The 27,926-nt window shown below is 35.2% G+C and overlaps 1 protein-coding gene across 4 annotated transcripts; it reads right to left on the reverse strand.

The window, feature by feature from the left end:
- On the reverse strand, nt 1–26,519 carry LOC116175418 (transcriptional repressor p66-alpha). 4 transcript variants are annotated; one of them, XM_031493542.1, is made up of 10 exons: nt 25,681–26,518; nt 18,694–18,740; nt 14,619–14,891; nt 14,261–14,552; nt 5,856–6,053; nt 5,424–5,519; nt 5,165–5,375; nt 4,974–5,116; nt 4,589–4,820; nt 1–1,304 (listed from the first exon to the last, which is right to left on the reverse strand). In XM_031493542.1, the coding sequence occupies exons 3-10, from the start codon at nt 14,669–14,671 to the stop codon at nt 1,105–1,107; spliced, it is 1,425 nt and encodes a 474-aa protein (XP_031349402.1). In that variant the 5' UTR covers nt 14,672–14,891; nt 18,694–18,740; nt 25,681–26,518; the 3' UTR covers nt 1–1,104. The 4 variants fall into 4 exon arrangements, with proteins under 4 accessions (XP_031349402.1, XP_031349409.1, XP_031349392.1 ...); XM_031493549.1 differs by having other exon boundaries at nt 18,689–18,740; XM_031493532.1 differs by lacking the exon at nt 18,694–18,740 and having other exon boundaries at nt 25,681–26,519.
- Nucleotides 26,520–27,926: the final 1,407 nt, after the last annotated feature.

Consider the following 27,926-nt stretch of genomic DNA (forward strand, 5'->3'; position numbering starts at 1 on the left):
TTAAGTTATGAGCAATTTTATTTCAAAATGTTGGGCGTCAATAATTGTACATAACTTATAAAATACAAAGTTTGAGACATTTCGATTAGTTAAGTACTGAAAAGGCGTTTAGAAAAATGTGTGCTACATATTTACAGTAAGAGACGTCTAAAGGCCTGTCCAGTTCAACAACACATAAATGTACTCCATACAATTTACTATTCACAAAAAATTAACATCACCTGTCGATCTTTTTACAAGAGTACCGAGAAAACAATTGACTACAATTTATATGGAAATTTGAAAGCACTAATTATGTTACTCTACCTAGCACTAGAAGTGAACTTTAAAAGTCATTCCTTAATAGTATGAAGCACACAATGTAAAAAATTACACAGTACGGTCTTAAAACAGCACTATTTGCACATTTAAAAAAAAACACATTTCGTGCAAAAATTTATTATTACATACTTCAATTAAATTAGTTACGGTCACTGTACAGCTCAAAAATGTGTACGCTTTTTTGGATATAGCTGCACAAATCTCAAACTTGACATAAAATTTGATTTTATATTAGGACAACCTCAGACAACGTACAAAATAATGATTTTAAAATTAAAATACCCACAAATGTACTCAGTATCTACCTACTCTCAGTTCTTTCAGATGCAAATTTGTATTTGCCATCATAAAAATGAAATAAATTGTACTAGTAAACCAAAATTATCCTTCGATAGCCTTTGATGCAAATAACTCTCATTTGCAGACAATGTGAACTTTACTCTCCATCTCCTTTCAAACATAAACGTGAGTATACTTACTCACCAGATTTTCCTATTTTGGCATAGTTTGTACAGACTGTGACAGTCTAAGTCAGAGGTGAGCTGTCTGCTATCTAATCACATTTTATATAAATAATAAATTTAAAATCAAACCTAATTCTTGTCATAATGAATAATAAATAATCACTAGATTCACTTACTACTGTACATAACTTTCAAAATATATACACTCACTTATCATACAAAAATCATAAACTAAGAACTGCATTAAATTTCCATAAATGAACGCAAAACCTAACGTAGACTCACCAATATAATAAACCTAAAATGTATCACTTCCTAATCACGTTTTCCAATTGTGCCGTCCCGCTTGTGGTGGTATCATATCCAGTAGGTACTGCCTCTGCAGATCGGCCGCCCGTTGCAAGTCTGCAAGGTTCGGTGTGCCACCTTTGGTACTTGCTGCTTGCGCCATTGCTAGCTGATAGGGATAGAAGAGAGGCGAAAATTGTAACATGTGCGCCGCTGCTGGAGGTCCACCTGCTAAAATGATTACCGTGTATCACAATGGAACAGAAAAAGTATTGTTTTGATGGTGTAGTATGGATACATTTTTTGGTAATGTTAGTATACTACAAAGATAATATGAAATAGTAATGACTATAACATTATTTTGTATGTAAAAAATCAAAATAATAATAAAAAGTAATGTGTTTACAAAATAAGATTCACTAATTGTTCTGGCCAGACCATGTTTGGCAGGTGGGTAAACTATTACATGATAGTTGTCAATCTTGCTGCATAGTTTTGGAGTTTCTGTTTTATAAATTAAAATCAATTTTTGTCAAAACTTTGAAGTATTTTCATTGAGTTGACCGCTTGTTATCTTCATCAATTGTATAAGACATAATTATCAAAAATAACAAAATAAAGATCTTTTCATGCCAATTTTGTACAAATTATAGTTTCATTATTTTTCAGATAAAACTTCAAGGCTTTGTTGCAGACTATGCCCCCCCCCCCCAAAATTACCAAAACCGCTTTTTTCAACAGTCATAATACATACATACAAAAATGAAACCAATATCGATGTTGGTTTCTGAGTATATTGGAAATTTTTGTCTAAAATTCCTACTCTACTTCACGAAATTTGGTGTTTGAATATCTCTAAAAATAATGAATCCAAACTAAATGTCCATTCCAAGTTTCGAGTGGACCACAAAAAATCAAAGATATCAAATTATACAAAATACATACAAAACCCCCTATACTCCACTGTAATATTGAATAAATTCGAAGGCATACATCCAATGCTACAAGACAGGGAAAAAATTGGGTGATTTTGTCTTCACAACTTGGAAATCATGTGAATAGTTCTCATACACAGCACAGTAATTATCTTAATTTATGTTAATTGCTTTTAAAATACAATACAGTAGACTCTCTGTAAAAAATTTGTTGTTTACAAACGTAAATTCTGAAATAGATAAAAAACAATGGACAAATACATTTAAAGACTAACTTACATTGAAATCGGATGAACACCATTGACAATTCAAAAACTTGTTAATGTTGTAAAAACTTTGTTTTCTTAAAAATGTTTTAATTTTAATTTTGAATTTTTTGGATGGTAGCCTTACTACTTTGTTAGGCTTTGTTTAAAAAGAGAGGACTGTATCTATTATATTGCAATCTCATATAATGACGCCTCACCAGTTCACCACCCCTAGTACTGTAATTGTGGATTTGATTTAGTAGAGTATAGCAATGTGATTGTTGCTTAGCATACAGTAGACACGAATATACAGGCTGCTCCAATTTCGAGGGCCACCATTGGGATCTCGGGAACTGTAAGAGATAGGTAGTTTAAATTTGGCAAAGTTGCATATTTTGATACTTAACAAAATGCAGTTTTGAAACTTTAAAAATAAAGTAAACTGTCTGACTATTTTCGGAGATATCCGGCAAACACCGAAATTTTGCATAATCGTTTTTATTTTTTACTGAAGTTATTTAAAAAGATATTTAGAAATAAATAACACATTATTATGGCCACTTTTTTCTCTCTACAAGATGCTAGTTTCAAATTTTAGATCCAACGTTTCGTCTCCGGTTGACCATCATCAACTTTGTTTTTTCTTTGGAAGTAATTTTTACTTTTTGGGTCATTTGATAGTGAATTCAAAAGAGAGTTAAAAATATAAACATCACAATTTTTTTAAATTTTTTAAATATTTTCTTTTTTGCCTATAAACCTTGGATAGTGTACGTACATAGTTTCTTGCGTTTTTACGAATTAATAGCGCTAATTATGACTAAAAAATAGTCATGTTTACATTTTTTAAATCAGAAAAAAATTCTACATCAAATGACAGTAAAAATTGCTTCCATAAGGAAAAACAAAATTGTTGATGGTTGACTGGAGACGAAACATCAAACTTAAAATTTAAAAGTAGCATCTTGTAGAAAGACAAAAGTGGCCATAATAATGTATCATTTATTTCTAAATATCTTTTTAAATAACTTCAGTAAAAAATAAAAACGATTTTGCAAAATTTCGGATTTTTCCGGATATCTCCGAAAGTAGTAGGAATTTTTTAAGTTTCAAAACTGCATTTTATTAAGCATCACAATACGCAACTTTGGCAAATTTAAACTACCTACCTATCTCTTTCAGTTCCCGAAATCCCCATGGTGACCCTCAAATTGGAATCACCCTGTATATACAGCATGATAACGTGAGTATATCCAAAGAGCTGAATTTACTCTTGATATCTGCTCTGTAAAGGTGCGTATACATATGCGAGCCGAACCGTTCGCGAACCGCTCGCGAACAACTGGTTCGTTAGATTGGGACGGGATTTGTTAGCGCTCGCGAACGGTTCGCGAGCGGTTCGTGACGAACCGTTCCCTGTCGGTTTTTTCGACGAACACAAAGGGATTCGCAGTTCACATTGGGACGTGTTTGTGCGAGGTTCGTCGTTTTTATTCCGGTCGCGAGGTAATTTATAAATATGGAGTGGCCCGAGGAAAATATATTGCGGTTAATAAACATCTATAAATGTAGACCTTTATTGTGGGACCCCAAAAATGTTAACCATTTTAAAAAAAATTTAAAAGAAGATGCTTGGCGCGAAATAGGCGTGGAAATGGAGGTGTCTGCCACCAACGCCTTTGCTTCCTCTTTTTTTTAGCCAAACTACCCATCACGAGAGCTGCACTGCTCATAACCATAATAGTGTAAATTTCCTCGCGCGAAGACATGTTCAATATATAGAAGTACACAGCCGACTGCTGGTGGTTTGCGGCTGGTTCGGCTTTTCCATGGATCGTTGGAAGTTCGTTGTAAAATTAATTTCAAAGAACAGTTTTTGAGCGGTTCGCGAGCGGTTCGCGAACGGTTCGGCTCGCATATGTATACGCACCTTAAGGGGTTCCTATAATAGCGCGAAGAGCCCGGCGTTGAAAGCCAAATGATGAGTCCCCAACAAAAAAAAATTTGGAGAGAGCATCATACATTCTCAATCCATATATTATATTCTAACCGTTACAGTAATTAAGTGTGTGATTTGACAAGCAAATTGTTCAATTAACTATCCAAATTTGAAGGAAAATAAAGGGAAATTTTCATTTTTTGATAATGAATCTATATGAAAGAGTTTAAACCCTTAAACCCTTGTGGTATAATTCAGTTTACATTTTATCCTTGTTCACAGCTATTGTGGTTCATTACTATCAAATTGTAAAGAATATAATGCATTGATTTGTAGTATACTAAATTACCACCAATAATCCATCAACAAATACCGGCAGCTATTTATACATACTTCTAAGTAATTGTTGATGTAAAGCTTGCATAGCTGCCGCATTTTGAGCAAACTTGTCCTGAGAACTGGGATGAGATGATCGCGATGGAGGTGGAGTTTGTTGTGTATTTGGTGGCGCTGGTGGAGTGGGTGCGTGTCGAGGTGTTGGTTGAGGTGTTACCGCTTTAGGAACGACCGCCTCAGGTGTAACAGGCGACGGTGCAGGACTACTTGACGTTGTGAACACCCCATTCTGCACATAAAATCGTTAATCAAATCCGTCACGGTCTTTAATTCAAACTAATTTACATCCAAATCCTTAACTCTACAAATGGAAACAATAAAATGAACGACTACTTATTAAAATACAGTGCACTCCTGATTCAAGCTGTAACAGTTAATTTACCTGAGCCAGTCTTTGTTCAATTTCCTGTTCCTGTTGTAAAGCTTTGACAAAGGCAGTTTTAAGTCGATTTGTGTGTTCTGCTTTTAAAGCTTTCTTTACATTACTAGTAACACACTGTTCGCAAATGACTCGCAAATCTTTCCCTGCAAGTAACCCACATTAATCCACACCAGGAGTACAAGCTGACTTACCTCTGCTTTTCCCTTTACTCTCCCACTTCCAAACCGGGGTAAAATCTGAATTGCACTGATGACATTGGAAAGGTGTGGGCGGAGTTATCGTCCTTGTATCCTTTGTCAAAAAGTCCACTACGTGCTCAAGTCCGACGAGGTATATAAATTCGGTGTTACTTGGATTGGGTATGAAATGCATTTCGGGTGGGGGAGGTTTAGGTGGTGGAATCTAAATTGATAATTGTCAAAATTAGTTAATACTTCCAATATTTGTAACCTGTAGAAGGGTTTTTTCCAACTGCTTCCGTAGTGCTAACTTAGCTGCAGCTTGTCTTTGTGCGGGCGTTTGATTATCTTCGGCTCTCGAACGGTCCTAAGAATACAAATTCCATTTAACTATGGACTAAATATTTTTAAGGTAACGCAATGTTATGCAAAGCAAAATTGTGAACAGTTTCGATTAATCCGTGTAACTATTACATAAGATTGTTTACCTGCTCTGATGTAGACAACTGGCTCGATTGTGAGACGCAATTGCCACCAATGTTCTTATTATCTATACCACCTCCGCTCTGGTAGCAATGCAATAATTTGTTAAATGAGTGAAACAGTAGGTACAGCTTAACACTACTACACTAAGTTTCATGTTAGTGACAAGAGCTAAAGGAGGCGATTCTCTGTGTTATTAACTGAAATTCTACAATTATACCTTTATCGGTTGCGGCGGAGCAGGTGTAATGGTTACGGACGGTGACAAATCTTTTACACCAAGTGGAAATCCTGATGAGGAACGTCCCAGAGAACTCCTGGATGGCGGTTGAGGTACTGATAGATTAGCTGCCCGACTACTAAGAGGTGATCCCGATAATGGTGGAGCATGCATACTTGATCGTGGAGGTGGATGTTGCTAGAGTTAATAAAACAATCAAATAGCTAACTACATACAACAGCTTTGTCAAAAATGGATTCAAGTTCAAAATGGATTCAAGTTCATTCACATTCAGTCGCAATCAGTACCCAGTTTTTGATAGGAAATTGCAAGTTGCAGTAATTTTACAAGGAAAAATTCTGCAGCAGCACACTTTGTATAAAGGAGTCTAAGAATGAACCCTCGGTCTTAAACTACAGATACAGCAAATGAAGCCAAAGTTTGTGGGCCATTGCACTACCAATTCCTAATAATACAGATAAAGAAATACATCCAAATGGAGGTTTTGAATACACATTGACTCTCTGCAAATATAGTGGCCGAAAAAGAAACAATTCCATTCAACCTCAATATATTTCACCTATTTTTTTTTATTAATCGTCTACAGAAGTAAATTTATCTGATAACCGTCGCAACCACAAACTAAGATCCCGATAAAAACATAATAGTTCCAAAAATAGTATTACTAATTACAAAAACGCACCACAGAATAGTTAAGCTTAACAAACGTGAAAAAAAGGACAAATAATTAAATGAATGGCCTCATTTACGGGCACAATGGTATTAATTAGGGCCACAGTTTATCACTATATTTATTTGAGTACATACCTAATGACCATTATCATTCATGATAGAATTGAAAATATGCTCTGTTTGACAAAGGTGATTTTCTTTTCGGAAAATTATTGATAATACCGAGGATAATAGCTTAAGTGGAAGAAATTGAAAGTGTAGCCGTACAACAATCACCAACTCCAAAAAAAAATGCAGAAAATATGTAGCTCTTATCTCCTTTTGAAAAGTAAAGTCAGCGTCTCCATATGTAAAAAACACACGTGTTACGAGGTGCAAATATGTCTCGCTGCCCAATTATTACACAGATTGACTTTGATTATGGAGAGGAGTAATTCAGGGTTAGTGCTATTTTTGTCCCCTATATGAAATCCACACGCGTTTTAATTTTGCCTCTTTCCCCTTACTAAGTATGGCAATCCGTAGGTGGATACTATCAGGGCAGTTTCTCTAATTGGGGGGGGGGGCTCAATCTACTTGAGCATTTTAATAGTTTTACACAAACATTTTTATCAAGGCGTAATCAAGCCGATAAAGAATTAGTTACTGAGGATAAGGAATGAAAGTGGATGTGATGCGTTCTTTCTGTGAAATATGATATGCCAATCTTTTAAATTTTTCTAAAAGCAAAATGAATTGTTTTTAGTCATGGATGCAAGTAAGTAATAAATAATGAAATTCGCGCTCGTGTGTGATTGTGATAAATATAATTTAACTGTTATAAAAGGATAATGTGAGTTCCTGTGAACGTCCATAATTAACTTTATATAAATATTTAAATAAATTACGTACTAAATCTACCTTACAATGTTTAGTTTTAATTTTCGAATTATTCTTGTTTGTTGTAGAATAAATGAATTTATAAAATACGTTTTAATAGAGGTAGATTCGCAAACTTCCTATAAAAAATCCCTTTCGCCTCGGCCGATCGGGTGTAGGTAGATAGTATACGGATGCACAGTCTACTTGATGTGCGTTTAATTTTTTTAGGAACCAGCTTGCCTTAAAAGTTTAGAAAAATCCTCGGAAAAATCTGCCCGTTCGTCCTAATACAAAAGCAAACATCGCACTGTATCTAGTCTCTTTATAAAAAGCGGTATGGTTACACAAAACGCATAACATTTTCTTCTTGGAATTTGGGGGAGAGGGGGGAGTAAAATATTTGATCGTTTTTCTTTTCATAGCTCACGGATAATGTAAAAGGTCCAGAATAGCATAACTTATCTGTGTCCTATAGTAACAAAAATTAAAACCGTGAATACTACGCCCTGGTGCGAGCGAACCCAATGCATTCCATTTTAAAATTCCTTCTTTGTAAAGATGTTCACCATTATGAAAAATTACCGATATACTTTTGTGTACCTACTCAATAGTACTCACGTCTAATGAGTAATAACTTACCTCGTGTCAGCTAAATCCCCTTTTTGATTAAACTCTGCACTCAACGCTATTCAAGCATAACGAGTAAGCGAGTTTGGCTAAAACTGTAGCTTTTTATTACAAACTTTTCACTAAGTACTCAAAACTTCAACAGTACACATAATAATAAAAATTTTGAAAAAAGTTTGTCGTCTGAATTTCTTTAATTAATTTATTCAACTAGCCCTGAGAAATATATAAAACTTTCCCATATCAAAACTTCCACGAACAACAAATAAAAAAGGCCTTGTTTTTACTTTTTAACGCTACGTTGTATCTCAAATCTGTTAGGGCCATTCAACTCGACGAATTTTCCCCTCTTGTTACAATTTCCGAAATCTTAACGGAGAACATGAAACACACCCTGCAACCTCATGTTACGAATAAACATTAAAAAATGGGGATTTTGAACTTGGCGTGGCAAAACTCCATTGCACCTCAAAACCTCTAAGTCTAGTCTTCTAAATCGCTATTACAAAATCCTGATTTAAAATATACCATAACAAATTTGTAATAAAGTGGGTCGTTTTATCTTTCTCTCGCTTAATCTTGAACCGACAAATGTCAGTTTTAAGATTGAAGGGAGATATGAGCATATCTGTAAAGCAAAAAAAAGTCAACATTTTTTTGGGCAGCTCAAAATTAAATAATTCATGAATAATCAAAGTGGCTTAATTTGAATATTTTTCTAATTAATTGTGTAGACTTTCTTATTGAAATTTTATGCAAAAATGTAGTTATATGACCAGTATTTTTCTCTTAACCTTTTTGGGAAGTTTATTACTTATTCTTTTAAAGTAATTACATTTTCACGTAGTTACAAAATTTTTATTTAAATAATTCTTTATCTAATGCTGACACAAATAGATAACGCGCCGACGTGCACTCATTAGCATTGCCAAATAAAATAGGTATGAAATGTGTTGAGAAAAAAACGTATTCCACTGTAATCACTCGATGGGTGCGTTGTAGAAATAGCGCGATTGCGAAAGAAATCGAGCATGTGTATGATAAATTATTTATCTGACGATCACAGGATTATTGATACATACCTTGGTAAAAATGCCATGGCGACATGGAAGGTTGAAGATCATAAAACGCACCGTAATAAACGACGCCAAGTTTGTACAAAAGGTTGACAATACACAAATACCTTTTGTTTTTGAGTAATGAATAAATTAGCATGCTCAATTATCGCTTAGTGTACATGTGATAATCTTAAACAAATTAAAAATCCAGCGTTTTTACTAGCCATCTTGCAATATCATTAGCGGTGTATTTTCGGTCATTTTTTAGAAGACTAAATTAGCATAATCGTAAAAACCAGAATATCTTGACGGGTTGCAAACATCTATTATTAATTGTTCAACGGATATTCAATTTCTCACGAAAAACTGCAGTGCTACTGTCCCTCCTCTCCTCACAGTCTCAAAATTTAGGTTTGCTATTTTGTTCGCCATTAGATCTCCCATATTGGAAATTTTAATTAATGATCCAATTTCTTTGGGAGAACGGTGTAATACATCGCGAACTTATGATTTACTATATTAATCATCATTTTGGTGCTCAACACGTCGGCAGGTACAATTCCCTTGGCAAAAAGTGTAACGTATGATTTGTCAATTGCCAGCAAATAAAAATCGCGATCGTCAAGCACCAAGCCTAAGACTTGCTTTAAAATTCAACACCCTTCATCTCAAAGATTAATAGATTTATCTCAATTAACATAGATTCTAAAAATCGAATAAAATACAGGTTGTCACATTTTCAAGTTTGGGTAGGGGGGAGAGGGGGCTGTGGACTGCTTTTGAAACGCTCTGTAGAAATAATAGCGCCAACTACCAAATTTGAGTTTGAAAATTCTATGTAAGGTTTTCACCTTCATTTAAACAATGCATAGTCAATAATACCACATAATTTACCAAAGTTTAGAATTGATCGAGGAATTGATTTACATAAATCGAAATCGTGTCAACAGTTTATTTCTAGCGACCCCAAGATTTTCTTGCTGTTGTCGATTATTTAGGAAGTATTAGAAAATCAAGATCATATTCGCCGCCTAAGATACAATACCTAGGTAGCTACAATCTTAAAGACCGGTTGCACAAAAGTATGAGATTGGAGATTAATCCTAATCTGGGTGTTAAGAAACGTGAGACTTTTGACACTACCCAGTCAACTATAAACACAATCAGAATAATCCGATATTAACACCGGATGTTTTGTTCTGCAAGTGCAAATATATCGTGAATTCAGTTTCAGAAAACGGTGGTCACAAAGTGAAAATGAGTTCTCGGCCAGGCGCGTCTGTCATAATTACCGCAAATTTCGATGGTTTGACGACAATCGTTCCAAAATATTTTAAAATTGCAGTAGTTAAACTATTAGGCCCGAGATTAGGCCTCTAAGGCCGCTCCACTATTTATTTGTTTACTCCGAATCCGTTCAACATAGACCCACGAAATTTCAATGAGAGCTTGTCAATAGTACATACAATCAAATTATGGTGTCCGTTAATTTTTAATAACACTGGAAATAATTAATTTTAAGGTTTAAAGTCTTAAATATGAAAAGATGATAGTACATCCGTGTCTTTCTATTGGAATTGACTTTTAGCGAACTTTTGCTACCGCTCCGTTAACTTCAAGATGAGCTTTTTGTTGCTTTCCGTTTCACTAATTATAAAGCGAGTTTTAAGGGAAGAATATAGTTTGCTTTGCCGCAATTGCTTTTTCGCCGATTTGTGTTTTGTGGGTTTTATTCCCGCTAAGGAGGTTGTCGTAATTTTATTTTAGTTTTTCCGAAGTGACCGCTGCTCTCTTCTGAACCCGTCCGATTCCTAGCTGCCGTCTCTCCGGTTGAGTTTACCCGACGCTACCAACACCGACCGTTCGCTTGGTGGCGCCCGAGTCCGTCCGTTTAGCCGTTTCTTGCCAAGTTTCCGGAAAAATCCCAGGACACAACCTTGCACCACAAAACAAGGCCCCTCCTTAGTTACGTAACCGGAAAAATCCCCTTCACCAAAGGCGCCACTGTTCATAGTTTTTAAGTAGATTTGTTGCAAATTTTTAATAATTTTGTATACAAATAAAGGTGTTTGGACGAATTTAACAAAAGATTAACGTCTTTTCTAAGCAGACTAGTAAAATTGTAAAATTAGTTAACACAAATATTTTCCTAAATTTGAGTTTTTCTCTTAAATTTCATTATGTAATACATATAACAAGTTTTTTATGCTGCTGTATCCAAAAAAGTGTATACCCCGCGGTAAAAAAAAACTTCTTTGCAAATAGCTGAAAAAGCGTAGTTTTATAGATATAGGCTGGCATGATTAGATTTTAGGTTCCACGTTTCAGTTTTATAGGGGCAACTTTTTTTAAAATACGGATCTACAAAAAAATCAATAAAACAGACCAAAACAGAAAAAATTGCGAGTAGTGAAACAAATAGTTTTTTTTTTAAATAACTTCTTTCGTCAGTGACGCAAAAAAACTCGAAGGCAACAGCTCTTAAGATAAAGATCTGATAGTGATACAGACATTGGGACGGACGGGCAGACAAAGGAGTCACAATCTTCAAAAGTTGGAATATGTTTTTGCGTATTTTTAAATCTTCCAAATACAGCGAACTCCAGTACACGGTCTCATAAATTACATAAATTTTAAAATATATACAGAGTCCATTTCGAAATATACATTGTGTCCCAAATCGGGTGGGATTGCATGGGTAACTTTGTTATTATTAAAGATAGAGAAGTGGTTAAATGGGCAATGTTTTGCAGTTTTGGATGCTTATTTAAAATTTCCTTATGGAAATTCAAAATGTCGCATAGGTTCGACGTAAATTCAAAAAAACTAAAATTGGTCATTTCCTTGAATGTCTTATATCATCGAAAGTATAAGAGATATAAAAAAAAGTTTTATATAAAAGTGACTGTCTTTGATACGCTTAATTTAGAATTGATGTCAAAAAAAATTTAAGATGGCCACTTTTGAGGAACATTTACCAACTTCCTAAAGTTAAATGGGCGCCATATTGGATTTTTAGATTACTTGATAGATTTTTTAATTCTCTTTTCAACGAGCTATTATAACATAAGATTGAAAATAAGATACCAGTTATATTAACGGTTTTTGTATTTTAATCAAGTAGTCTGTGACGAATAAAAAAAAAACAAAACAAAATCTATTCGAGGCAACAAAACAATGAAAATAATTACACCAGATGTTTAAAATACTGGCCATTATTAGTGAAACACACTTCAAGACAGTTTAGTTTAGGCAACGTGTTGCCATTGATGATTATTATTATTATTGTAGTGGTAGCTACTTCCACTTTACTTTTATTTTTTAATTAAGTACTTACTTTTATAATTTAATGTACTGTACATAATTCGTGAATTGTGACCTGAGCAGCCAGTTTGTTGGTAGGTAGCATAAACTAACCCTTCCTTCGAAACATACGTTGTCGAGAAAAATCCTTTAAGGAAGTTTATTGGAGAATTTGTAAATAATGGTGAGCAGTTAAAGATCCATCGAAGATTACCGGTCCAATTACATGACTTCCCATTATGCCATAAAATACATTAATTTAAAAAAATATTACTTTTTGATTTTGGTGTGAAACTACAACATGTAGGTTTTCCTGTGACGAGTAGTGTTCATAATGTCGATTTGAACACTTCGCAGTTAGAAGCATAAGATTCATCTGTCCATATACTCGGAATGGTAAAACTGTTAGTTTCGATATTCTTGCGGATAAACCACCTACAAAATGTGACCTGGCACAATGCATCAATGGTAATACATTGTGTAAAATAAAGCGAAGTGTCTTGAAATGTCTTTAACTGGATAATGGCATGACTTTTTTCGAGGGGATAGTTTGTAGTTATACCACCATTTGTAGGTATGTAAGTATGAAATAAGTCAATAAGTGATGTTATAAAAATCAAATTTTTCTAGACCTAATGCTTATATAAAATTTTGGAGGGAGTTGTAATGCCCAAACCCCCCCTCATGAGTGCGTCCCTGATTTAAACATTAGATGTAATTATTTTCATTGTTTTGTTGCCTCGAATAGATTTTGTTTTGTTTTTTTTAATTCATCACAGCCTACTTAATTAAAATATAAAAATCGTTGATATAACTGGTATCTTATTTTCAATCTTATGTTATGATGGCTCGTTGAAAAGAGAATTAAAAAATCTATCAAGTAATCTAAAAATCCCATATGGCGCCTATTTAACTTTAGGAAGTTGGTAAATGTTCCTCAAAAGTAGCCATCTTGAATTTTTTTTTACATCAATTCTAAATTAAACGTATCAAAGACAGTAACTTTTATATAAAACTTTTATTTATATCTCTTATACTTTCGATGATATAAGACATTCAAGGAAATGACCAATTTTAGTTTTTTTGAATTTACGTCGAACCTATGCAACATTTTGAATTTCCAAAAGGAAATTTTAAATAAGCATCTAAAACTGCAAAACATTGCCCATTTAACCAATTCTCTATCCTTAATAGTAACAAAGTTACCCATGCAATCCCACCCGATCTGGGACACACTGTATAAGATAAGGTGATTCAGAAACGGATTTTAGGCTACTTTCTTGTGCAGTAAAACTCATCTTGTCACTGATACACTTACATCTCTCTCGCTTTCAGACTCAACTCGAATCAAAATTTACTCAAAAAAATTGCCTTCGAATTTTGGAACACGCTGTACTCGAGGCTGTACTCAATCTACACGTAAATGAATATAATATTTATATACACTAAATTATACGTCCTGACAACACCCAAATAATGTTGCGTCGCGAACTAATACTATGCCTGTTAGCACCGTGTAATTACACTATGCTGTTAGTCTCTATTTCTGAGGGTAGTTTGATTTGCATGAAAAGTGTACAAGTGCTACTCCCAAAACATCTCGCTGACGGAGCGGTCACCTCGATGGATCCAAATCAAATATCGTGATTAAAATTTCGCACTCTCGAGACAGGGACAGACGGAGACCTCAGCGCCCAAGAGGTCTCAAAGAGCACTTGGCTATGAAAACGTCTCGGAAAACGTATACTAAAACCTACTTGTTGGACGAATATAAATCTTGGTTGAAACTAAAATGTGTCTAGGATAATTCATTCATAGGATTCATAAACACATACGCGACAAATAAATATGAAGTAAACTTACCCCTCGTAATAAAAGCGGCACATTTCCTCCCTGTCCCGGTTTATGTAAGCTCGTATGTCGGGAATGTGCGGTAGGTGGTTGTTGAACTTTATTAATTGGAACCTTAACTGTCGTAGGTGTTATACTTAAACCACTAGGTAAACCGGTAGGTGGTAGCGCCGACGGTGGTATGCTCGGCGGCAACACGGCCACATTTTCTTTTAATTGCTGAGATTGTTTTAATTTTTTCAATAAAACTAATTTCATTTCTTCCGCTCGAAGTTCCTCCCTTAATCTACGCAGACCTCTCTCTCTGCGGGGAGGCACAGAGAAAAAAAACCCAGTTAATTTGCATAAATTCCCATTTTAGAAAGCTTACCTTTGTTTTAACTCAGACGGGCTGAGCTCTTTAATTGGCGCTAAAGGTGGCATTTCCCCTTCACTAGAATCACTGCTATAATCTACATTACCATTTGTACGAGGTTTTTCTAGGGTGCCGTTAATGATGACGTCGGGACTTTCGACGTAGCTACGAGGTTCAGTTCGTGGCCGTAATACTCTTCTCGAACTAAGGGTGTGCTGGCTATTATTCGTAGGGATGCTATTTATTAGTAAACTCTGCTGCGATGGCAGGGGAATCCGATTGTGACTACTGCAACAAAAAGATAAGAAAATCGTTAGTTGTTTGACAACGTATGACGTCTCTTTTATCGTGCGCGGTCAATTTGTCACTTGATCTATAGATCAATGGTCAACACAATTTACTGATCTTGTACAGATAAAACTAGCTTCAAGGGAGGTGATCCACAATGAGACCGCGATTAGCACAACAAGTGACGACATTATCGCACCACTAAGACACATACTTAAGAAGTGTTAACCCTTCATTGTCTACAACATAGTTCAAATGTGACACGATTACTGGACAGGTTTATGTTATTTAAATGATTAAAAACTTCACTGGAAAAACCTTTTTTGACACAGGAGCCGAAACTATTACAGGTTTTTTTTTAGTTTGTCGCGTACACGGCACTTTTCAAAAACCTTGGGCTAAAACTTGCACATCTTCCGTCCGTCTGTGCAGTGCGCCTTATTCTCTAGCTACCTTTATTAGCACATCCAAGATATTCTCAAGCACGAAAGTACTTTATTTCGTTTCTTTTTTGGTCAAAATGTGCAAAAGGGCGAGGTGAAGGTTTTCCGAAAAGATTATCTTTTTATACTTTTTTAGTCAACCCTCAATAAATTAGTACAACGAATTATTGTATATGGTAAGTGATTCATCTCATCAAATGTTTCACTTATTACACGACCATTCAACTTCTCTGATAGGTACTTAATTAGCGTGATTACGTTATATTTTGCATTATGTAAACATCCAAATCAACAAGTTCAAATATACCCAGACGTTGGCAAATATACATACCTTCTATTAAGATGTTAAGAAATTAGAAATTAGAAATATTGTTCCATCATTAAAATATAAATAAAATCATGTATGATTCTATAGTTTAACTTAATTCGTAGCTATAATAATAAAATTGGTAATACATAATCGAATACATAATGTACTTTAGCGAGTGACTTAGTATCTATACAATGCGTTCGAGATAAGAGGGTCACCTCAATATTTCTTTTTTTGGCGAGATACGAAAAATTTTTCCAATATAATTTTATATGTGACATTACGATCTATCGTATCGCACATTGAAACTTCCCATATCAGTTTTAATCGGAAATCGATCAATTTTTGTTTTTCAAATGCAATGCCTGTTTTTTTAAGATCTTTGAAACCTACAATTCGTTTGCCGTACGACATCATAAAATATGCTGCATATGGTTGATATACTTACAACAAAATTGAGAATCATGATTCAATATTTGGAAATCTTATGTATAAATAATACGCGTAACTTGCGTAAGTGCGACAATTTTACCGCTTGCTAAAATCGAGCAATGGTACATATTACCTTCTAATATAGCAATTATCACATTTCTATACAGGGCGATTTACGAGAAGCGGTTTCAAAATCTCGCAAAAAATTAACAATTTACCTCGCAATTTCATATCTCGGTCGATATTATTATTAAATGTTATTAAAAGATTCGATATGTCGATAATGATATTTAAGTAGAGTTCCATTACAATAACTAAGCATTATTCCAAGTATAATATCGTCTTAAATCGTTAATTTTTTAGCGCATTTCCACAAAAATAAAAAACAAGTTGTAAATCAGCATATGCATGATTAAAGCGCATGTTTGGTAATGCAGGTCAGTATTTTATTAGCGAAATTTAAAATTATCGATCTCAGGAGTAATTTTGGCTGCGTTAAATAATTAATGTTATTTAATTTCAATTGACGGTACGTCTTCATTTTGTAAAACAAATCACAAAGTAAATAATAAGTTTTTATACTGGTAGCGCTATCTAACGGTAAAATTATAGCACCTCCGAAACCCATATCGAATTTATTTTCATCAATTATCGATCTCACAAGTAATCTAACTCAAAATAGACTAGTGCCTGCACATCTACACTATAGCAGAAAGCTTTTAGTGAAAATTTGAATTCTCTAGCTATTGTAGTTGTGGAGAACTCACGCGGACAGCCGGCCTGCCAGCAATAACGAATATAATAGCGTATTTTTTTCAAAAATGCGCTAAAAATGCGCTATTGTGGCCACTTTGTCCGTCCGTCCGTCCTCTCGTTTTGCGACGCTACTAGTTCTTTATCTTAAGAGCTATTGTTCTACTTTTTTCGCTATTTGGTTCGTTATGGTGTCGAGTCTTGCACTAAGGAAGGAATTTTTTCTGTACCGCTTACAAAAAAAGTTATTGTAAAAAAACAAAAAACCGTTTTTTACATGTTCCATAATTTTACACTTTTGCCGTTTATTAACGATCCTAGATCTTTTATAATTTTGTATTGCTGTCTGTCGTCTGTCTGTTGGTCTGTCCGTCTATTCCTTTGTCTGTCTGTCCCTGTATCTGTCCGTGTGAACGATAACTTTGTTTAGAAATGTCCGATCGCTTTTACACCTCCGTTAGTTATTAACTGAATTGCATGAAATTCAATATGGGCATAGCTTTAGCCATATAATACGCAACGCCAAAAGTTGAGTCGAATCGATTCAAAATTCAGTGCCCTTTTCGCATCTTGACCATTTATAAACAGAATTGCAAACTTTTTTAATTATAAAAGTATTTAAATGAAATTTGATACATAGGCACATGGAATAAAGGAAAATCAAACGCCAGTGTCAAAATTTTGTTTTGCACATGCGCAGTGCCAACTTTTTTTATTTATGGAAGAATTTAAGCGAAATTTGATACATAGGCACATGGAATAAAGGAAAATCAAACGCCAATTTCAACATTTGGTTTTACGCATGCGCAGTGCCAACTTTTTTTTATCTATGGAAGCATTTAAGTGAAATTTGATATTTAGGCGCTTGGAACAAAGGAAAATCTAACATTAGTTTCAAAATTTAGGTTTGCGCAGGCGCAGCTCCAACTTTCTTATTTAGTTTTGCATTGAAATGAAATTCTTCTCATAAACTGAACTTGAAGAAGCACGGCAAAAATGGATTGCCCATGTGCAACGCTATCTTTCATATTTGTGGCCGTATTTTTACGATTTTAACAGAAGTTGCATCTTACAAATGGGAAATGAATGCAAGTGGAAATGCGCTTTATGTAAATCGTTTACGATTACTTTTTAACTTGTTGTTATTTGCGACATTTTCACCGGAGTTTTCAATTAACTACATGCGAAATTAGATGACTTACTAGTAGGCCCGCGGCACTTTCTAACCCGAAGGATCAATCTTCAAATGAGTATAACTTCAAAACTAAATTGTACCGGAAAAAGTTTAGCTGAAATAATAAATATTACTTAATACTTAAATAATAAAACTTAACTTGATTACATAAAGGCCGAGAAAGGCAATTCCCGAGGCAATTATTTTGCACATGAATGTAATATACTGGGTGTCCATTTTTCGCACCTCTCCATGGAAATATCGATTATATTAAGAGTTAAAGCTATAATCTTAAAGGTTTTTAGTTTTCATAAAAATTGCATAACTCAATGTTGCATTTTTTTAAATTGTACAGGAACAGTAGTAAAAATGGACGATTTAATTAAGGAAGTTTCCGATTCGACGACACAGTAGCATACAATTTATAGATTTCTTATTTCGGAAGTATTTTTGGAATGTATAATGGTTTGGAGATGAATATTATGGAAATGTTATAGTCCCGTTTATAGTGTATTATAGTGATTAAGTAAAACCTCGTATAAAACATACAAATTCTCACAAAAATTATAAAATCCCATAGCGAACACTTCGAAATATTCATTTTTATATTAGAAATATTTTATAGAATACTACAACTAATAGAATTTTACTTATGTAGAGCCGTTAAAAATATAAATATATATACTTAACGATTCACGTAAGGCGGTTATTCCAAGAATAGGGTACAAAACTCCAATCTGTAAACAAATGAAAAAAAATGTTAAAAATGATAATTATTCACACGTGCTTATTTTTAGACTTAATAATTCATGATATCAAGTACTAAAGGGCGGAAGACAATTTTTTATTGTGGCATCTCAAGTTCCTACCTACTAGCGCAAAAGGGTATTTTTCGTTGGCATCCAAAAAGTGAATTTCGAGGTGAATTTACTACGTTGGTCATTTTCTGAAAAACCTGCAAAGCGACAGATTGTAGAAATTGGCTCAATAGCATCTATAGTCTTGGAGCAACTTCAATATGACCAACGAGCCTTAAACCCAGAGCAAATACTTGTATCTTTTAATTTATGTCATACTAATATTAGGGCACAGTATTTGTTAAAAATGCGTGTGAATTATTATCACTACTAACGCCATTTGTTTACAGAGGAATACATCTATAGATAACTAGCGTAAACTGCGCGATCGGATATGACCAGTAAGTAGCCAGGGAAACTGAAGTGAAAACGAGCATCTCAATGGTGTGGGTACATCTTCGGTATACTTTCCTAACTACATAACGTAACATAAGACATTTTTAGTTAAATATCACAGTTACATTATTTCGCGAGAATTATTTGCTACGAAAATATGGAGGAAAATATAAGTTACTTAACCGGCTCCAGCAAACTTTACGTCAAAAAAACAAATTTGAGCTTAAAATCCCAGTATACAGGATAAGGCAGGGTACGCCTGGGAGTAAGCCAAAGCGACAAAAGATTTATGTACCAGAAACCTTCGATCTTTTCGGGAATGGTGTCCACAATTGGTCACTTTTAGGGGGATTAGCGAGGGGATTAGGATACTTTCGGGCGAACTCCAATTTGCGATGCTCAATACAATACCTATAAGTAGGTACTATTAAGAGAAATTAAATTATGAAAACCGCATCTTGATCTGTCGAGCATTTTTCAAGCTAAGAAGGGTTTTGAAAAGTCTACCTTTTGGAAGGGGGTCAACTCATTGAAAATGTTGAAAGAGAAGATTTTTGTAGCTTTTTAAGGAATTTTTATGCTGTCGACATAATTTTTATTTTACATACATATTTAGTTTTTAGCGCATTTTTCGGTGACATCTAGGCGCTATCCTCGAGCGTGGGTTTATTAACGTGGTGATTTTTCAGTTTTTTTCCGAGGTTTTTTCCTATCTTCTTCAACAGTTTTGGTTCGATTGTTTTCAAATTGATGTTGTCGGAAAGATCGGAATTTTGTTTTGTCTCTCTTTCAGACAAGATCTTACTGATGGTGGAGTCAAAACTGACAAAACACATGTAATAACATTTTATTTATTTATTCGGTCATAAATATTTTCAACGAGATTTTCAAATGATGTTCACACTTTATATGTTTAGATGCGAGTTTAGATGCTAAACGAGATGCTAAACTTTTTTTTCATTTTTATATAATATGACATGATTACCATGATTTTGTTTTATACAGAATGAGCGGATAAGTCCCGGAACGATCGGTGCACTGACTTCAAATGGAGTATAACTCATTGACAATAGTAACAGTTTTTTTTTAAATTGAACACCCTATATATTTTTTCATTTATAAACACAAAAAAATAACTCTTAAAAAGTACTAGAAACAATGTCTTTATCTTTAATAGAAAACACAACATAATTTTTTTTTTTTTTTGTAGGTGGGGAAATGCTCCTTATGCACATTCTGGAAGGAAGTTCCAGAGTAGTGTGAGGCTCTCCCTTAGAGTATACTCACTAAAACCCCACCTAAGGCTTCGGCTACTAAGGCCATTAGCCTATCACCCTTTTCATTGTGATCGCAGGTCCTTCCACTTCAACAATCAAAGTTGGTTGAAGATTCCAGCGACTCGCATAAAAGTTAACACAACTCTTGCAGTGATCATGTCTACTAAAATTGTTTTCCCATATTTCATCAACTTTCAATGCATCACGCAGGTTTGTGTATTTTACAAAAACCCAAAGTATGTGTTCCGGTGTCAATTCGACACCACATCTATCACATGACGGTTGTTCTCCACCTGCCAACAAAAAACCATGCGTGATAGCGGTGTGTCCCAACCGAAGCCGATACAGCTTTGTCAAATCAACTTTACTCAAGTTGGGTAAAAATAGTGCTCCTAGATTTGGTTTTACTCTTTTTAATGAGGTATCGGTCTCCGTCCACATCTCCTGCCAGCGCTCAAAAACACAGATCTTTACAGCTACCTTCGTGATATCTAATATATCATCATTTTGTAACTGCATCTCCTCTATGCACTGTCTTGCTCTTTCGCCTAGCGATCTATATAACCGTGTAGGTCTGGTTCTACCAGTAAATAAATTATAATTGGGGTGTTCATCATTCAGACATACTTTCCGGTAATAGTTTATTATCAATTGCTTTCGACGAAGAGCAAGCGGTAGAATGTTTGCTTCCACGTTGAGAGCGCTGATGGGACTAGTTGGAAATGTCCCGAGGGAGTATCTAATTGCTAGATTTTGAATTTTATCTAACTTACTCAGCAACGTGAAACTGCCTGTAGAATAGCTATAGCACCCATAGTCAATGCGTGACAGGATCAATGCCTTATAGATGGCAAGAAGCGATTTAGGATGAGCCCCCCATTTGAGATGTGCAAGGACCCTTAGCACATTTAGTGATTTCCTGCTTGCTGTTAAAAGATTCTCCAAATGCTTAGTCCATCTTAACTCCCTGTCAAAAGTAAGCCCCAAAAATTTAATGTCATTGGGTACACTAATAATATGATCTTTCAAAAACAGAACAGGGTCATAATGGGGTTTACGGAGCCTACAAAAATGCATCGCTTTAGTTTTCTCCTCGGAAAGGACATAACCCACTGCGTCTGCATTTGTTGCAATTTGATTGATAGAATCTTGCAATTTTCGCACAACAGTGCCAACAGTTTTTCCGGCAAGGCAAATCATGAGGTCGTCGACGTACAAACATTTGTCAACTTCCTCCGCAACTCTTAAGGCTATTTGATTTATTGCAATTGCAAAGAGAGAGCAGCTCAGAGTAGACCCCTGTGGCACTCCATTCTCTAAGATGTATTCCTGTGAGTATGTGTTTTCGACTCTGACGACAAATCGCCTATCTTGCAAAAAGGAACGGACAAATTTAGGTAAGTTACCCCGTAGATTATACTTTGACATGTTTTTTAGGATTCCATACCTCCATGTCATGTCATACGCCCCTTTGATGTCGAAGAAGACCGCCACAAGGTGTTCTCTATTGTCAAATGCCCTTAAGATGTTGTCGCTCAATTTAACCAAATGATCTATTGTTGATCTGCCTTGTCGAAAACCCGTTTGGTATGATACCAATGTATCGTTGGATTCCAAAAATGACTGCAGTCGCCGGTTCACCAGTTTCTCTAATAGTTTACCTATTGTTTCACGAAATTAACATCACATTACCACTGAAACACATGAATTTAGCTCGGAATTTAGCATTTCTGTTACATTTGAGTAAAATATTAAATTATTTACTTATCATTTTATTCCACTTAAATTTCAGTAACATATATTTTTGTGCTTTCCATTAAAAATAAAGTTATTGTTGCTACTATTTCGTATTTTGGGACGTGGTTATTTATTGTATTCAAAAATTACAAATATACAGGGTCCAATTCTCGGCCTGTTCCTGTTGACGAAAAACAATTAAAATGTTATACTCCGAAATTTCTCCTACTTAATTGTGTCATAAAATTTAAAATTTACGAATTTGTGCTAATTTTCTCAATTTCTTTTATAATGGAGTTACATGTATCTTAAATTTTTATAACCTTGAAGTTGAAACTTTGACATATGCCTGGCGTCGCCGCCTTTCCCAGGATTTAGTCAACTGTCGTGGGGTTGTGTTCCTGGTAGGCACTATCAGGGGCGTTTCACCCTCGGTTTCACCACTACTTTTGTTATGTATTTTAAATTTTTATATCCTTTTAATCCAAATTGTTGAATTTTCAGAATTTTTTGACAATATGTCTTCTATAATTTTTAAAATTGTGTTTTCCTCCTTTTAAATAGCTGCACTAATTTGTCAATTTTTTTATTTTTTAGTTTTACTATTATTCAACTCTAATTTTTTGAATTCATCGCATTTTTAAATTTTCTCATTTTTTAACAGTTTTTTTTAATTCGCAGGTACAATCACAATACGTTTTAGTCTAAGAACCCAAAGTATGAATAAGATATGAAATTTTATTCTTTAATTTTTGAGTAGGTAACCTACATACTTAAATGTTGTGTATCTAATCTAATGTTATGGTTCCTAAAAATTCTTCGCAATTGAGCCATAAATTGCTGCATTTCTCGTGTAATTTTCCGAATTATAGTTTGAAATTTTAAGAAACATTTTTCAATTTGCTTTCTATAAACTTTAAAAATGTTTTTTCGGTTTTTTTGAATCTTTAAATATCTGCGCTATTTTTAGATATATAATTTTTTAAGTGCAAACAAATCGTAGGTACAGTAATATTTTAGTTTAGGAGCTCAAAATGTTTGGGGTATGAATAAGATATTCTTTTTTCTTTAATTTTACTGAAATCGTCTCTTCTGTTTTATTATAATCAACAGAACTGACAAGCGCTAAGGAGATAATATGAGGGCGACTTCCGTCCGTATTTCCCTTTGTATGTACTCATAAATCCCATAAATCCGTTACATGACACTTCGGGAAGTACGAGGGGAAGTAGCTCGGGAGGTATGTACTGATCAATTCATGGAAAATGCGTTAAGGTGAAAACGTTTCTTCACTTTTTACTCGTTTTACATACACACTTTAAACGTCGGGTATTATCGACTAGGACACTCCCTTCAATCTCTATTCCTAAGAACCTACCATGGGGTCTTAATGATTCCGCTATTAACGAGGTTATTAAGTGACAATTTAATTGTTATTTTTTTTATTCAATTATTATTTATTTCCATATATTTCAAGTTTATAACACATTTTAATTTTAGTTCAGTTTTCGTTTTAAGCTACTACGGTAATTCCTGTCCAACTTCCATCATTCCACCTTGGATTTTAGCTCGGATTTTAGCCTTACATATGATAAACCGAAAGGCCCCATACGCACCACATTCTAACCCAGTGTTTCTCAAACTGGGGCGCGCGAGATATTTACCTTTAAAATATTATTATATTAGGTATTTTTATGTACAATTGTATTGTAAATACGCCTTTTTATTTATTTATTTATTTATTGTTCCTCTTGTTCTAGGCCCCCAACAGGCTTACGCCCAATTACAGAGTGACCCGCATATTGCTTTTTAGAGGTACCCCTGCAGAAAGTCTTAAGTTGTTCTATACTACTCCGGTATTTACCTTACGAAAACTGCAGGAAAACCTAGTTCGGAGTAGCCGGCAGAATGCTCGAAACTGATCTAGGGATATTCCCATCTCTGCCACAGATGAAAAATTCACCTCAACTCCGGTTTTGTAGCCCAACGCTCTACCACTGAGCTACAAAGCCGGTGCTGATGAAAGCATTGATGTTGCGCAATGTTGCCAGTGTGCGATATATGATGTTCCTAATGTGCTATAAAAGAAGAGATCTTGAATGAATTAAAAACGACCTCAAAAGCCGTTGATGTTATGGATGCAATATCCGACTTGATTGAAAAACATAATATTTTACGGGCCATAACTTTTTAGCACCGTCAGAAAGTTGAGAAAAATTATTTGTTGATATCTTTGAAAAATAAATGGACGCCAACGTATTCTCGAAAATGACATTTTTCCTCACCCTGTAATTTTTTAATAATTACGTTTGTAGTAACAGCACTTTTTATTTTTTAATCGGGATGAGGGGGCAGGGGGGCCGGGGGCGTGAGTAATTTCAGTTTTATGAAAGGAGATAAGTTTGAGAACCTCTGCTGTAACCTAGAAGTGCATCCTTTCTAAGCGTCGAAACTAGACAAGCAAGGGCGGTGGCGGCCTTTCTTAATTCTTTGAGGACGAGCTTGAGGACGATTGCTCTTAAAATTACGGCGCTCTCAGGAGCTGTCAGGAGAACACCAAACATCAATATGTTATATGAAAAAAACAAAGTGGTGGTACTGGGAAAAATTGCTCACCAACCGAGAGGGGGCAACGCACATCGACAGTATCATTGGTACCTACCTCCTTCCATAAGCGGTCACCGGTCACCAAAAATGAATATTGTTACCTCGACAGGACTATTTCGAAGTCTCATTTACCGGTCTTAAATGTCGGCATTGTCGGCTGCTGCAGATATTATACCTACTTACAATCTGAATAACTAATTTCGTTGAAACGACGTTGGGACAAAATCGCAAAATATACTTGCGGTTAAAATCATCTTACTGGCTCGCCTACTGGTCAAGATGTTACACATTTTCTTGTGGAAAATTATCACAAACATTGCCGCATTGTCGGTACAATGTTCTTCCGAACGAATTTCATATGCTCTTTGACGTACAACTACTTACTAATTGCACTCCATTCGTTAGCGGAATTAATCATGAACCGGGAGAAAAAGTTCACCGTCTGTGTGTGAGCATAGTAGAAGGGGCGAGTTCAAATATCACCACCTTGACGCCTCTAACGGACAACCAAATAAGAAATAAAATTAGGCAACAAATATGAGTATTGATTACTATGATGGTACAATACCCATAAAAATAGTATAAAATAGACGGCCGATACAATGCGCTTGTTTTGTTTTGTTTTTGTTGGCTTCGCGTTTTCAAAAGGTGTATGGCGCGTGTGACTTTTTTTGTCTATTTTAATCGATTAATAAGGACAAAATTACGTTGATAAAGGTAAATGTCCATGACAAAGTATGGTATTACGTAAATGTCAACACACTATGCGTGTGTCATCACTTGTTGCATAGTAAAAATTAAGTAATAAGAAGGCGGTGATATAAATAAATGCGTACATTAAGTAAATAAAAACTGCTTATTACCTTATGCTGAGATCGACAACCGCATCGTCAACTTCCATCTTTTCCATCTGCCTGCTACGTTGAGGAAGCTTTCCAGTTAAAGTTATCAATCACTCGTTTTAACATTTAACAAAAAGTAATTAAGAGCACTGCAATTGCTATCGGTAAACCCTTAGAAAAGCGTGGGCGCCCGTCTTTGTCGTTGTTGAGCAACGCACTATGAAAAACGTTAAAAATTCGAGAAAGTAGTAATGGGAACAATAGAAATTAATAAGCGCGTTTGTACGGCAGTCGACCGGTAATAATTATCAAAACTCACTAATCTAGCTAGGGCACACGTCGTCCACTACCGCGTGTAACTAAACTACACGGAGACGTGAGTCTTCCCTTAACCAACCTCCCGACAAAAACGAGTGAACGGCCTGGATGGAATACTCTCAATTAATTTTTCTAACCTGTAGTAATCGTGCCGCCAAAAACGTGCAAAAATATTAACGTGAACGTAATCGAGAACGTTACACGCTTAAAATGATACTAAAAACGCTATTATAATGACGTTGCCGAGAACTCCTACCTTAGGTCAATTAGTGCACCGAAAATTGTAATCTAAACCTCGAGTTGACAAATCGATTATCTTCCTGTATGTACACATACTTTTCTCACTTAAAATTTCACATATTTAACCCGGCATACACAAAACACCCGACACAATGTCTCTACTCGCCACCATCCGCAGTTTCGTCAACACGTTCCCCTAATAATTTCTATAATTTAAAGGTAAAACGCCGAAAACCATCGAGGGGGACACCACTTCACTCCAGGCCAAAATTAACAGACGACTGATTCGACTGATTCAATTCAATATGGCGTGGCCTTGTGTTATGTCTGTGTACATGCTCTTAAAACAGATAAATACACAATATACTATCTCTTATTAGCTTCAACAAAACTCGGATTACATCCTTCTGATACAAAGTCGTACTCACTTTATTCATACGTCGTACGCCGTCATCACCGACACGCTCCCACGTTCCCTTTCATTTCCTAACCCGTATTTCAAATCTTTGGGAATTTGTAACATGCGTTTTTACCTCACTTCGTGCAAATCACGTCGTTGATCTGAACTTATCATACTAAACAAAACAATGCGGAAAATCCTCATCTCTCTCTAACCCGTAACGGAACAATTACGCTACTTGTATACGTAAGAGATTTAGTTTAATCTCTACGTTTTATAATAAAAAAAATTTGTTTAAAAATCTTGTTGAAAATTGATGACGTTTCTAGTATTGGAGTTGTTAAGCGATAAGATTATTTCGACGGTCGACGTATACAATTTTTAATTAACGCTCATTAAACTTCTCGATAAAATACTATAATTTCGTGTAAAAAGTCTAAAGGTCAATTTTCTCTTTAGCGTTTTTCCAATGCGAATGCGATAATTGCATTTTGATTATTTGCGACAGTATAGGTAGTTTCCATTTTTGTAAATTGCGACATGCCACCTACTCGCTTCTCTACAGGTGATCTGTTTCTCTCTTAAATAGTATCTAGATAGCGAATTAAAATCAATATCTACTTCCGTCTTCCTGGCAATATTTTGTCATTACCGTTGAGTGAAGCTATGGGCACAGATAAAATACCCAATTTATCTGTGCTATGGTTAAGCCCTTAACCGGGTAAAGGGAAATAGCAGGTCCGGAGCCAGGGGTGGCCAGGCGGAGTTCAGCCCCACCTACAACATGGTCTTGCCCCTTCTGAAAACTATTAGTTAATTGTTAAATGCTTCCTTTACATTAGTACCTACTATGCGATCAAAAATGAGTTGCTGTCGAGTCGCCTTTGAAATTTTTGTTTACATGGAAAATCGTATTTAACTTGAACTTCCAAAGGCGACTCGACAGCAACTCATTTTTGATCGCCCGTTACAAGTCAGCAAAGGCACTATTACTCTTGAGCTCTAGATTCGAACACCCACCTAGAGCGAGAGAGTACAAACCGCGGCTGCTCAAGAGTGCTAAACAGAATCTTTTCCACAATCATATTCATTATTTAAGTAATAGTTATTTACCCAATATCGTCCTGAAACCCTCATTTTCATGCCTACTTTCTGTCAGGAAATTTGAGTTTCCATGACAGAGGCAGAGCAGACTACGCACCTGCCGGTTGTCACTTTACTGGCCGCACCTGTCACTTTAGCGGCCGCATTTGTGACATTTCTAATGTCTATAATGACTCCTGTCATCAGACAGATTGACATTAATCAA

This window comes from Photinus pyralis, unplaced genomic scaffold (genome assembly GCF_008802855.1).
Source record: "Photinus pyralis isolate 1611_PpyrPB1 unplaced genomic scaffold, Ppyr1.3 Ppyr1.4_LG1, whole genome shotgun sequence".
NCBI lineage: Eukaryota > Metazoa > Arthropoda > Insecta > Coleoptera > Lampyridae > Photinus > Photinus pyralis.